The sequence below is a fragment of the Priapulus caudatus genome, unplaced genomic scaffold, assembly GCF_000485595.1.
Source record: "Priapulus caudatus unplaced genomic scaffold, Priapulus_caudatus-5.0.1 Scaffold45, whole genome shotgun sequence".
Taxonomy (NCBI): domain Eukaryota; kingdom Metazoa; phylum Priapulida; class Priapulimorpha; order Priapulimorphida; family Priapulidae; genus Priapulus; species Priapulus caudatus.
The window spans coordinates 297,448-308,405 of record NW_014577106.1 but is presented as its reverse complement, the minus strand read 5'-3'; the positions used below and the strand labels follow the sequence as shown (position 1 = coordinate 308,405).

At 40.4% G+C, this 10,958-nt stretch overlaps 3 protein-coding genes across 4 annotated transcripts in view; 2 read left to right on the top strand and 1 right to left on the bottom strand.

Moving 5' to 3' along the window:
• LOC106820741 (nuclear pore complex protein Nup93-like) overlaps positions 1-2,825 on the top strand; it is a 39,673-nt gene extending 36,848 nt beyond the window's left edge. The window contains exons 15-19 of the mRNA XM_014825285.1: positions 304-422; positions 612-729; positions 1,003-1,086; positions 1,488-1,628; positions 2,499-2,825. Coding sequence (XP_014680771.1) covers positions 304-422; positions 612-729; positions 1,003-1,086; positions 1,488-1,628; positions 2,499-2,618 — 582 coding nt within the window. The 3' untranslated portion in view covers positions 2,619-2,825. The remainder of the gene's footprint in view (positions 1-303; positions 423-611; positions 730-1,002; positions 1,087-1,487; positions 1,629-2,498) is intronic.
• Positions 2,826-3,728: 903 nt separating this feature from the next.
• LOC106820759 (ADP-ribosylation factor-like protein 2-binding protein) lies at positions 3,729-9,943 on the bottom strand. 2 transcript variants are annotated; one of them, XM_014825314.1, is made up of 8 exons: positions 9,911-9,943; positions 7,076-7,124; positions 6,809-6,870; positions 6,560-6,666; positions 6,233-6,318; positions 5,593-5,689; positions 5,124-5,250; positions 3,729-4,746 (listed from the first exon to the last, which is right to left on the bottom strand). In XM_014825314.1, the coding sequence occupies exons 1-7, from the start codon at positions 9,927-9,929 to the stop codon at positions 5,137-5,139; spliced, it is 534 nt and encodes a 177-aa protein (XP_014680800.1). In that variant the 5' UTR covers positions 9,930-9,943; the 3' UTR covers positions 3,729-4,746; positions 5,124-5,136. The 2 variants fall into 2 exon arrangements, with proteins under 2 accessions (XP_014680800.1, XP_014680801.1); XM_014825315.1 differs by having other exon boundaries at positions 9,896-9,921.
• A 188-nt stretch (positions 9,944-10,131) lies between these two features.
• The window catches only part of LOC106820740 (protein naked cuticle homolog 2-like), a 61,909-nt gene continuing 61,082 nt past the window's right edge, over positions 10,132-10,958 (top strand). Inside the window, exon 1 of the mRNA XM_014825284.1 lies at positions 10,132-10,285. Within this exon, the coding sequence (XP_014680770.1) occupies positions 10,261-10,285 (25 nt within the window). The 5' untranslated portion in view covers positions 10,132-10,260. The remainder of the gene's footprint in view (positions 10,286-10,958) is intronic.

Below are 10,958 nucleotides of genomic sequence, written 5' to 3'. Positions count from 1 at the left end.
AGTTACGCATAGTAAATCGTAGGTATAATTCTAAGGCTAGTAAATGACGAATTTCCCTTGTTTATTGAAGTCACACTCCTTCCCTATTATCTACTTCAGATATATTTGTTTCCTTAATTTGATGTTAATTGTTATGTATGCTATGATTGTACCACTACTCTATAATTTATTCGAGTAAAGTTCAAAGGGTGGTTTACTAATATGTATGCATGTGCGTTAATTGGGTGTTAAATGTTAGGGAATGGTATGATATAACTGTGATTCTATTAGCTATGTAGTTATGCAATGTGTCTTGTGTTTCAGTTTGATGAGAATGTTCTGGAGATTATGAATAAGATGTTGAGTCAGGTTGTATCACAGCCGCCAGCACAACTCTCATCACGTGACCGACTACGCTCTCTCGCGACCTCGATAGCTGAGAGGTGAGCACATTGTAGCACATGCAAACACGTTTAGCAATGGCTAGACTACTCTTGATTCCACACAGACTTGCATGCTACATGGTAGTCGTTGACAGTTAACCAATGATACAGTATTTCGAGGATGACTTCTTGGTTTGTAGCGAAACCAGGCTGCATTCCCCCTGCAATAATTCGTCTTGTATTTTGAAGGTATAAAGTTCAAGGTCACACAGGAACTCAGTCGACGGCGGGAACATTCTTTTTGTTACTTGACCTTATGACCTTCTTTGACCTGTACCACAACAGGAAGCTTCAAGAAGCAATAGATGTATGTATTGATAAATATATTTTTCATACAGCTGTATACTGAATATTTCAATACATGTGATAACTAATTATATTTCCCTTTAACCTTATGGGGAATTTTTCGTATAACATGATTGCGTTGCTATTGTAATGTGAGTATGTTATTGTTATGGTCTGGTTGTGTTCTTGTAATGTGATTATATTGTTATAATGTGGTTATGTTATTATTATAGTCTGGTTATGTTATAATTTTAATGTGATTATTTTATTGTTGTAATGTGATTTGATTATGCAGACAATGCAGCAGCTGAAGTTGATACCATTAGGTACACAGGACATCGAAGAGAAGATCAATAGCTTCCGACAGCTAGCAGAGGAGGTAAGATGTTGTTGTTGTTGTCAGATGTCTCCCACCAACATATGTTATTATGACATTGATATATATTATTATTATTAATAGTAGTGGTAGTGGCGGTGGTAGTGTAGTCGTAGTTGTAGCAGTAGTAGCATTGCGTGTAGTCTTTATGGTAAATGTCAATGTTCATATGATATGAAACATGGAACTTGGCACATGTGAGCGGCGACAGAGACAAGCACGCATAATTCCAATTAAACACGTTGAGTGGTTGAAGTGCACGTTGCTTGACGCGGGTCTGTTATCGTCACAGTCCGTACACATCTGGCACTAATGCGAGGACCGCACTACCATTTGGCAGCAATCACGTGTGATATTGTTGTCGCTATTACATGCTAATGTGTTATTGTTGTTATTCTATACAGGTGCGCAGAGTCATGCCAGACATTCTGCTTGCTGTGATGGCAATTATGCAAGAGCAGCACAAAGCAGTTAGACAGCCAGGATTTCAACAAGTTTCTATCAGCTCCCAGCTCTACCCTCATGATGATGGTGGCAGGCAAAAGGTAAATGCTTGCTTATTGCTGGGGATGCCAGCTTCTATCAAGAGTTCCTGTCTGAGAACGAGCGAAATCTATCTGGTGTTTGCAACATTAAATGTTGCAAATGTCTTGTATATGACTTTTTATCGGCAATAGACGATCAGGGCTCGAAATTAAGGGCAGCAAGCAACAGTTTTGGTCCCTACGATGGTCAGTTTGCTGCCTGATCCTAATGTCGGAGAGGACTACTTGCTATCAAGAAATTCCTGCTAAACGAAAAACGCTAAAGTTACATGGAGTTTCTGTTGCAAACATGGCCGTTGTTCAGGGCCGTTTTTTTGAAATCGCATTGGCCCTATGTCACTGTCTGTTCATAAATCGATGTGAAACTTCGGTTAAGCATAGGTGACTATATTTATAATTGATGAATTAGGAAAAACAGGGCTAGGAGGTCAAACCAACTTCTTTATGAACAGAGGCAAAAGAACAGTGCATTTGGGGTGGGAGGGAGTGGATCAGCTATGGTTTTCTCAAGTTTTTCTTCTGGGCGAATGTTTGCTGCCTACTTTTTTCTCTGGTGACAAGTACTTACTTTGGCAAAAAGTCCATTTGTAACCCTGGACAAATAGGTATTGTTTCTATCAATAATATAATCTAATTCATGAAATTAAATCTTATGTAATTTCTCTTTGTATTTTTCCTTGAAATTTCGAATAGCATCTGAAAATGTTCAAACCTGTTGTTTCAAAAATTTATCCCTTGAGACTAATGTAAGGTGTGACAGCCTTTGCCACTCGGCTTCACTTTGCTGTTGTTGCGGATACTGCTAACCAGCTATTAAGAATACAAGAGACTCGGCTCTTGTCAATGCTCTGTGATTTCTTGTCACTGCAGTACGTGGAATACCTGAGGAAACAGGCACGGGGATTGATCACATTTGCCGGGATGCTTCCCTACAGACTCCCTGGCGACACCAACGCCCGACTCGTGCAAATGGAAGTCCTTCTCAATTGAGTGAAAGGGCGCTGCTTCTGCTGTTGCTGGCCGAGTAAGGTCGAAACGACTGTCGCCCCTACGCGCGACCCCTCCCCCCCCCTACGCGCTGCACAACGGCCATCACTCACTTCACTGTGATCTCTCGGGTTTAGTCGAGTGACGTGTAGTAGACACACGTCTTAAGTTCGATAACCAGGCTGCACGTTCGCGATTATGCTGGCAGAAAAAACTACTGTACAGTGGACGGACTCATCTGAGTGGCGAGTTGAAGTGGATGCTTAATGAAATGGTGACATCGTTAGCGAGTTGTTGTGAGATGGTCGCCTCAACGAGCTTTACTCAGTCATCGTCAATGTCGTCGTCATCGTTACGTGACATAGTATAAGTGTTAGTTACGTCTCCAGGTATAAGTGACATCGTGTGTGTGTGTGTGTGATGTATTCACAGATCAAGATTTTGAACCGAGTGTTAGTAAGGAGAGTACGAATCGTGTACGTACGTGCACACTCATCCGTTACCGACGATTTCATGATAAAAAAGAACATCATTGTACTTTTCAGAGTACTCATATATTGTGTGAATTCCATCTTTGTGTTTTGTCCCCATGAGTAGGATTGTTGCTTCGTATCACAATGCACAGAATAAAGGGAAATTCATATTATATAATGACCACCATAATGTAGTATTAGCTGGTAATAGCACTAGCACTTTGAGAAATATTGGAAAAATACAGGCACATTGTGATGGAAGAAATAATGTGGAACACTGAATAAATAAATAGCATGTAATATAATGCACTTATAACGTGCGAAAATTAAACACGTCAGGAATCTATTTAAATTAAAACTGATAAACTTCTCACATGCTCACTTTCTCACCCACTGCATGAAACAAAAACCACTGTTTCAGTGGTGAAAAATCGGATGATCGTGAAATTGTGATGGATGAAAATCGGTTTTCAACTCGACGCACAGACTAGTGGCTAAAACCGGCTGGCTGTGTGAAGATAAAACAAAATCCACATGTACAAAGTCGCCGATGTGTGACATTGCTATGTCAAACAATGATTTCATGATGGTTACATCCTGGACCACTGTAAGCTCAAATTAAACGATGCAATATAACTGCTATCTTTACATATCAATATGGTGTATTATTGTTAAAAGACTTCAATTGTTGGAACTCACTGTTTAGTCCCCTGCAGTACAAATGCACACAGATGGAAGAAAAGCCCTATCAATTTAAGCAATTTCTACTGAGAATAACTGTGTATCTAAGTCTTTCACAATACGTCACATTAGCGTCATATGACATTCGTTTATAGAATTGATTCTATTATCCATATAGCATGTTGGTTTCATGTTCAGCTGGCCAGCACTGGTCAACTCACTACCGACCGTATTAGACCTGCATATCACACGTGTATGTGATATGATGGTGTTTGCTGTGTGTACTTACTCTAGCCAAGGACTGGTACCTGCGGGGTACATGTTGAGTAACCAGTCTATGGTTGGATATATTATTGGTGTCACTGCATAATAACACACATACGATGATTTTACATTCATACAAGAAAACCATAATCACATCTTATGATCAAATATCTTTTAGATATGTAAAAAAAATTCCCACCCAGATGGTACTCGCCCACGGTTCAACAACTAGTCACCCTCCATCAAATTCACTATTTGTGGGATTTATGAGGAAATATTGCACATATCTGTTTTGCACCCTGTATTACAAGTGAATAGTTACGTTTGGCAAGAAACCGCTTTATGGGATGGAATAATAGCATTTATGAGTTACAAACATTATATATATATATACAATATGCTCTCGAAGTACACAATGTTGTCAAGCCTTGATTTAATCACAGAGATCTGGTTTTAGGATTTCTATCATCTAGGGTTGGTGACACAAGGTACCATCTGGTGTTATCAGGTAACTTCACGTGGCATGAGCATCGGTGATTATGCAAAATTCCCTGTAAAGGTCGAATCTTGCATGCTTGATGATCAGATTAAACCAGCAGAGCCTTTGTGTCCTGGGCATTGTATGGATAACTTCTGGCTCTCTCTCGCTCATACTTTACGGGATCAACAACAATATCACCAAAACCATGACTCTAGGAGGCTTGACACTGTACCTGTACAAAATACACAAACAGGAAAGATGGATGGTATTTGCAATGGAATGATTTCGTACAGGAATTCTCTGAACTACATGTCACATGCCTCGCTTTGGAGCATAAGTTAGTCCATTTATGCTACTCCTAGGACAATATATAATATGACATGGTCTATATATCTGATTATAGTATGTGTAATGCATTTATCAGTATAGCAGTCTTCAACATCAATTCAATCGTTCATTTATTTCTGACCAATGAAAACTGATGATAGACGAAAGATTGACTACAATATAAAAGGAAATAATCAAAATAAACCCATGTCATTATGATAATTACATTCTAGACCTTGATAAATAACAAAATAGGCCTAGCATTTACATACACATGATTACCTGAGAAACCGAGTTAGTTAAATGACCCTGGAGAGTTGTTACACAATTCGTCCATAGATGGCACTCCGTGGTTGGATGACGTTATGCTAATACCAGAGCTTAGATCTACTGTTCTACCCTCTTTTGCCTGAAACAACAAAACGTCCCATCACAGGTTATTGCCTGGCAGTGTCTACGATAACATGCCATGTATAAGTCAGCTTTATAGATCAGTTAAGCATGTGAAGGACTGCAATGATATGCTGGGATAATCTATCAGTTCTCGCCACACGAGTTGATTATGTTCGCAAGAAAATGTTTAACTGATACAAACGAGCACATGCTTAGCAGCCCCGTAAAGCAACAATAAATGATTTACATGGGTATGTCTGTCAATGATATTCCTGGTATCATACTCATCTCAACGTTAATTAAGTCGATGTTATTCTAAATCTTCTCCATGTAAATAAATAACTTCACCATGCCTCACCGATTTAAAATCAAGAATCGCTTCTTTGAATGCCAGAAAGTCGGAGAAGGATAGCAAGATCTCAAAAACTTCACCATCCAGTTCATCTCTACGCATCCTATAGGAAAGAAATCAATGCCATCTGCACTATGGTATAGGAGAGCACTACTTCGTGCAATTAGTGTCAGAGGTTTGGAAGGGGCTGGTTTAGAGTCCCTGAGTACAGATATGGCAGCCCTTATATATAGAAAACACACATTGAAAAACACTTGTTTTGCCTAAGCAAATTTGTCAATCACTTCCCTGTGTCCATTATTAATAGCGGTAATTATAAATATTTATACTCTGACAGAACCAAGCCATTTCATGATTGTTTGAAAAAACCAGTGCACGATTAAAACCTTATTTTGCATAATTTTAGTATCGCATAAAAGAATTGGTAATCACTTATGCATACAGTTCATTGAGCATTCAGGGTTACATTATTGGTCAGAGGAACACAAAATTTCCCTGACAATAACCAATTCATCCACTACCCTAACTTGCTATTTATAATGGTGACTATAGGTTGCCGGAGACTATAACCCATGCCCGTTATCATGCATTGTAACCTATCACCAACACAACATCGACAATGATGAAGAATGCAGTTGGAACTTACTGTAATTGCCTGATGAAATCTGCCATGGAGAAATTGGGTAACCGCTGTATCAATGATTCCTGGATGAAATTCTCTAATAATGTATTCTAAAACAGATGACCATCAGTTAGTCACACAAATGTCAATTACATCTGGATCAGATTTACGATTTAATGCTCACCTCTCGCAAAAACTAATGAATAACCAACAGTACTGCGACTAAGCTCACATAATTAGGATTCATTTGAATTTTTGTTAATTGGGCAACTTTCTAACATGTATGTGGTGAGAGTGCATGGCAGCAACGTGTGGCTATCCAGCGACAGCGTGCCAACAGCCAACACCTACATATGCTCGAAATATATCCGTGTAGCTGAACTTGTTTTCCTCTGAATCATCAAACTCTCTGTAGTGCTCCTCCATAAACGTAGTTTGCAGCTGTCGGAACCTTTCATCTGAAATAATTGTTCCATTATGATCTTACCTCACAGATACGCCCAACACAGATTGTGTTTGACAATACACCTAAATACCAAGAAATCCCTTGGCGATTCATATTTATGTATACTTAACATGTGAATAAATGCAACAAATTACCAATGATAATGTCTTCCATGTGCCCGATCACTGTGTCAAATTGCTGGTCCTCCGCGGAAGAGCTGAATCATGTCATACAATCATTATGTGGAGATAGACAGTTTAGAAAATATTCTTTCCATTAAACTTCAATGGAATTATAAGAGCAGAGTATTTCAGAGGACATAAATCAATAATGAAATCAAACGACAATAACAAGCAACATAAATGAGGATCAATCTGATTTAGTATGTTATAACTGTACAAACAATTAGAATTAGACCATACCTTGAAACAGCGATAACTTCAGAGAATGCCAAATCATCGACATTGGCATCTGTAAAGCGGATTATACGAGGAATTACTTGGGCTATTCAAATAATCTTCGGTGTATTGTAATAGACACTGTAATCATATTACACTCCAGGGTGGCTCACTGAGATAAATGCACACACTCACAGGCACTTGGAATGTCTCAATAAAAAAAACCATGGGAAATAAACACGAAATGTATTTACTACCAAAGTCTTAATGTTTCTCTACTCTATTTCGCCTATAATCACCTGTAAATGGCGGTCAAATGCTCATCTGTATGCTCATCAGAACAGTGTTCACTTGTTATAAAAACATACTGTCTGTGTTCGTAACCGAGCTGTGTCACGCAAAATCACACAAAGCCTGACGAAATTCTCGCGTTCGCTCCCGTTGCGCAGTTTATGTAAATGGCTGCAAGTACAGGGCTATAGGCGGCGCACTGCATTTTGGGAAACTACCACTCTGCTTTCCAACTCCCGTACGAGCCTCGTCAAAGCCGCCAGTGGAGCGTTGCAAAAACGTTGCAGCGCAAAAATGAGGTCACGAAGAGCGCCGGTGGGTGTTTCCTGATTCCGAAAGCCATTTACATAAACTGCGAAACGGGAGCGTGTGATTTTTTGTGTGATTTTGCGTGACACAGCTCGGTTACGAACACAAACAGTATGTTTTTATAACAAGTGAACACTGTTCTTCAAATAGAAACAAAGATGGAGTAGAATGGTTGAATATTTGTGTTGTATTCGTATAAAATCAAGCGAGCGTCGAGCGAATTTTGGCAGCACGCTTTCCTACCTGCTATATATTTATGTGTCAGTGTGCAGCAGCTAGCGTGCGGTTAGCTCTAGTAACTATAGCCCGCATACAGTTGCCGCTGGGCTATAGGACCAGCCATTACGAATGCTCGGGACCAACTTACTCCAGCCAGTCAGCTGGAACTATGTATTTCCGCACGTGGAGGGGTGGGCGGGTTGTGTTGGTTGTGGACAAAAACATTGTTGTTGTCAAGTAACAAATTAATAATAGTAATTTGTTCATCTTTCATGAGAAAACTAATATTACAATCTTTTTTGATCGCTTAATTTGTCACTTGACAACAACAATGTTTTTGTCCACAACCAAAACCCAACCAGCCCACCCCTCCACGTGCGGAAATACATAGTTCCCGCTCACTGGCGCTGCTGGCCTGCTGCAGGGCCGCCAAAAATGGCCGTTTGAAGTTCGCAAATCAAATGTTTGTTCACCAGAAATACCGCAAGTAGACCATTTCAACGATAGTTAGAGGTTAAATTTTAGTAGCTGATATAACTTAATGCATATTCACTTCGGATAAGAGGCATTAATTGCCTATCACAGACATTTTATAGTCGCGAATTAGCGCGACTAAGTTGGTCCTGCGCATCCCTAATGGCTGGTTCTATAGCCCAGCGGCAACTGTACGTGGGCTATAGACTATAGGAGTATAGGGACCAAGGATAGAGAACATGGGTCCCAATAAAACCAATGTGCCTAACCCTAACCCTAACCTATTATATTGATATAATATTATATTTATATTGATGTAAATGACATTGGTTTTATTGGGACCCATGTTCTCTATCCTTGAACCGACTAGAGACTAGAGTATTGTATAGGGTAGTTTACGTTCTTTAGTTACTAGAGCTAGCGTGCGGTGTACTTGTGCAGGGCTCGAATTAACCGACGACACCGACGGCAATTGCCGTTGGTGCCCCTCTCAATCGCCGTACTGCCCCTGAAAATCCAACCCGACCGACGGCAGTGACCTGCCTTGCCCTTTTCTGTAATGGCCGTCGGTGCCTCTGGCTAGACTGGTTCGCGGCCGCACTGTTTGTCGCAGAGCGTGTACATTGTCCAGCAGAGCGTGAGGCCGGATATCACTGGTATTACCAGGCTACCTTTCGGCAAAAACAATATTATATAACGTGGCTTGCTGCCAAGCGCTGCCAGTAGACGATCGATAAATCGTGCGCCTGTGTATGCCCGTTCGGAAACAACGCTCGCGCAAGAATGGCCAGCTGTGATCTGTACGGTGTGTAGCTTGTGTAGAATTCATACGATGACAAAAAGTTTTTCATAACAATGGTCTGGGTCTGGGCTAGTGAAAGTTAGGTCAGGGCTAGTGGTTTTCCTCAGTTACTAGCCCGATGGTCTAGTGAAATAAAAAGTTAATGTTGAACCCTGTTACTGTACTTCCATTAGCAGAGGGGGGTACAGGGGTCGGTGTTACGGTGTAAGCTTACATGGGGGCGGAAGACGATGTACATGTGGGCGGGAGACGTTCTGTACATACACGGTAAAAAACAAAAGTGCCTTGGTGCCCTTCTCAAATTGTGAGAGTTGCCTTGATGCCTATTAAAATTGCCTCGGTGCCCATCCATTTTAGAGAAAATTCAAGGCAATTTTTCACATGCCCCCAAAAAATTGCCTTGCCCCTCTTGTCGCTTAATTCGAGGCCTGTACTTGTGTGTTGCACATAAGCATTTGACCGGCATTTACAGGTGATTATAGGCGAAATAGAGTAGAGAAACATTGAGACTTTGGTAGTAAATACATTTCGTGTTTATTTACCTTTTTTTATTATTGAGACGTTCCAAGTCACGACACAAGTGTCTGTGCACACACTGATAGAGAAGAACAAATGTTCTCCGCTCTGTTGTTAGTATTAATCTAGTGTAAGTTGCAACCTCTGACACGACATACCATATACCTTGCTGGAGATGATTATAATTAAACACTACACAAAGAAGGAAACGAAAGATATTAAAACAAACGGACCACAAACAAAATTACCTCCACTTCCAGTCGCCATGTTGTTTATACCTATTACAAGATGGAATAGCGTGTGGCTGAGAATAAACACATGAATAATATAAAATAAAACGCATTGAGGTTTTATGCTAGCACCAGGCAAATTATATGCATAATTGTACAGATTCAAATTTAGTTTAATGTTACCCATATTTAATCATTAAGAGTAAACGCCAGCATTTCAACATAGAGGTATGTACCAACAAAAAAGAAATTTGTCGTCAACTTCGCGTATTTGTGCTCGAGTATATAGGCTAATGTGAGAGCGATGAGATTTCATATTGTGTGGGTATCTGTAGGAAAAGTAAGATGAATGAAGAGTACTCCGGACTATGGGAAAATTTCAGAGCAAACATGGTAAGTGACCATTGAAACGCGTAACTGAATCAGCGAGTGATTGAACACATGTCCGCAGCGGCTGATACTGTGAATGTGATACTGATAGTGATAGTCATAGTGATAGTGATACACAGCACTGCCACTGTCAGTGTCACTACGTCACTAGTACTAGTACTACTGGTTCATGGATGTACTACTAGTAATATAATATAGTATTAATCACTGTACAGCGTTAGCGTGGTGGGGAGGCCTTGATCCCCTTGCCAGTGACGCTGCGTTGTTCATACACTGAAGTCTGAAGCACAGGCACTTGGAACGTCTCAATTTAAAAAAATCATGGTAAATAAACACGAAATGTATTTAGTACCAAAGTCTTAATGTTTCTCTACTCTATTTCGCCTATTATTGCCGATAATTACCCGTAAATGCCGGTCAAATGCTCATCTGCAACACACGAGTACACCGCACCCCCGCCCTGTGCACAAACAACATGAATAAGAGAGCAGGTAGGAAAGCGTGTGCCATAAAAACTGGTCCTATTACCAGAGCTGAAGTAAAAAATGCACTTAAGACCTTGAAAAATGGAAAAACAGCCGGATCCGACGGAAGTGGCTATACGCACGGCGGCCGTGTGGCCGACTCAATATGGCTATACGCACGGCGGCCGTGTGGATAAGATTCAATATGGATA

Excerpts from the sequence above, each read along its gene's own strand:
- LOC106820759 (XM_014825314.1), bottom strand. Across the intron at positions 6,871-7,075 it reads GAAGTTATCGCTGTTTCAAG|CTCTTCCGCGGAGGACCAGC; the intron begins GTATGGTCTAAT and ends GACATGATTCAG. Across the intron at positions 6,319-6,559 it reads CGGATATATTTCGAGCATAT|AATACATTATTAGAGAATTT; the intron begins GTAGGTGTTGGC and ends CATCTGTTTTAG.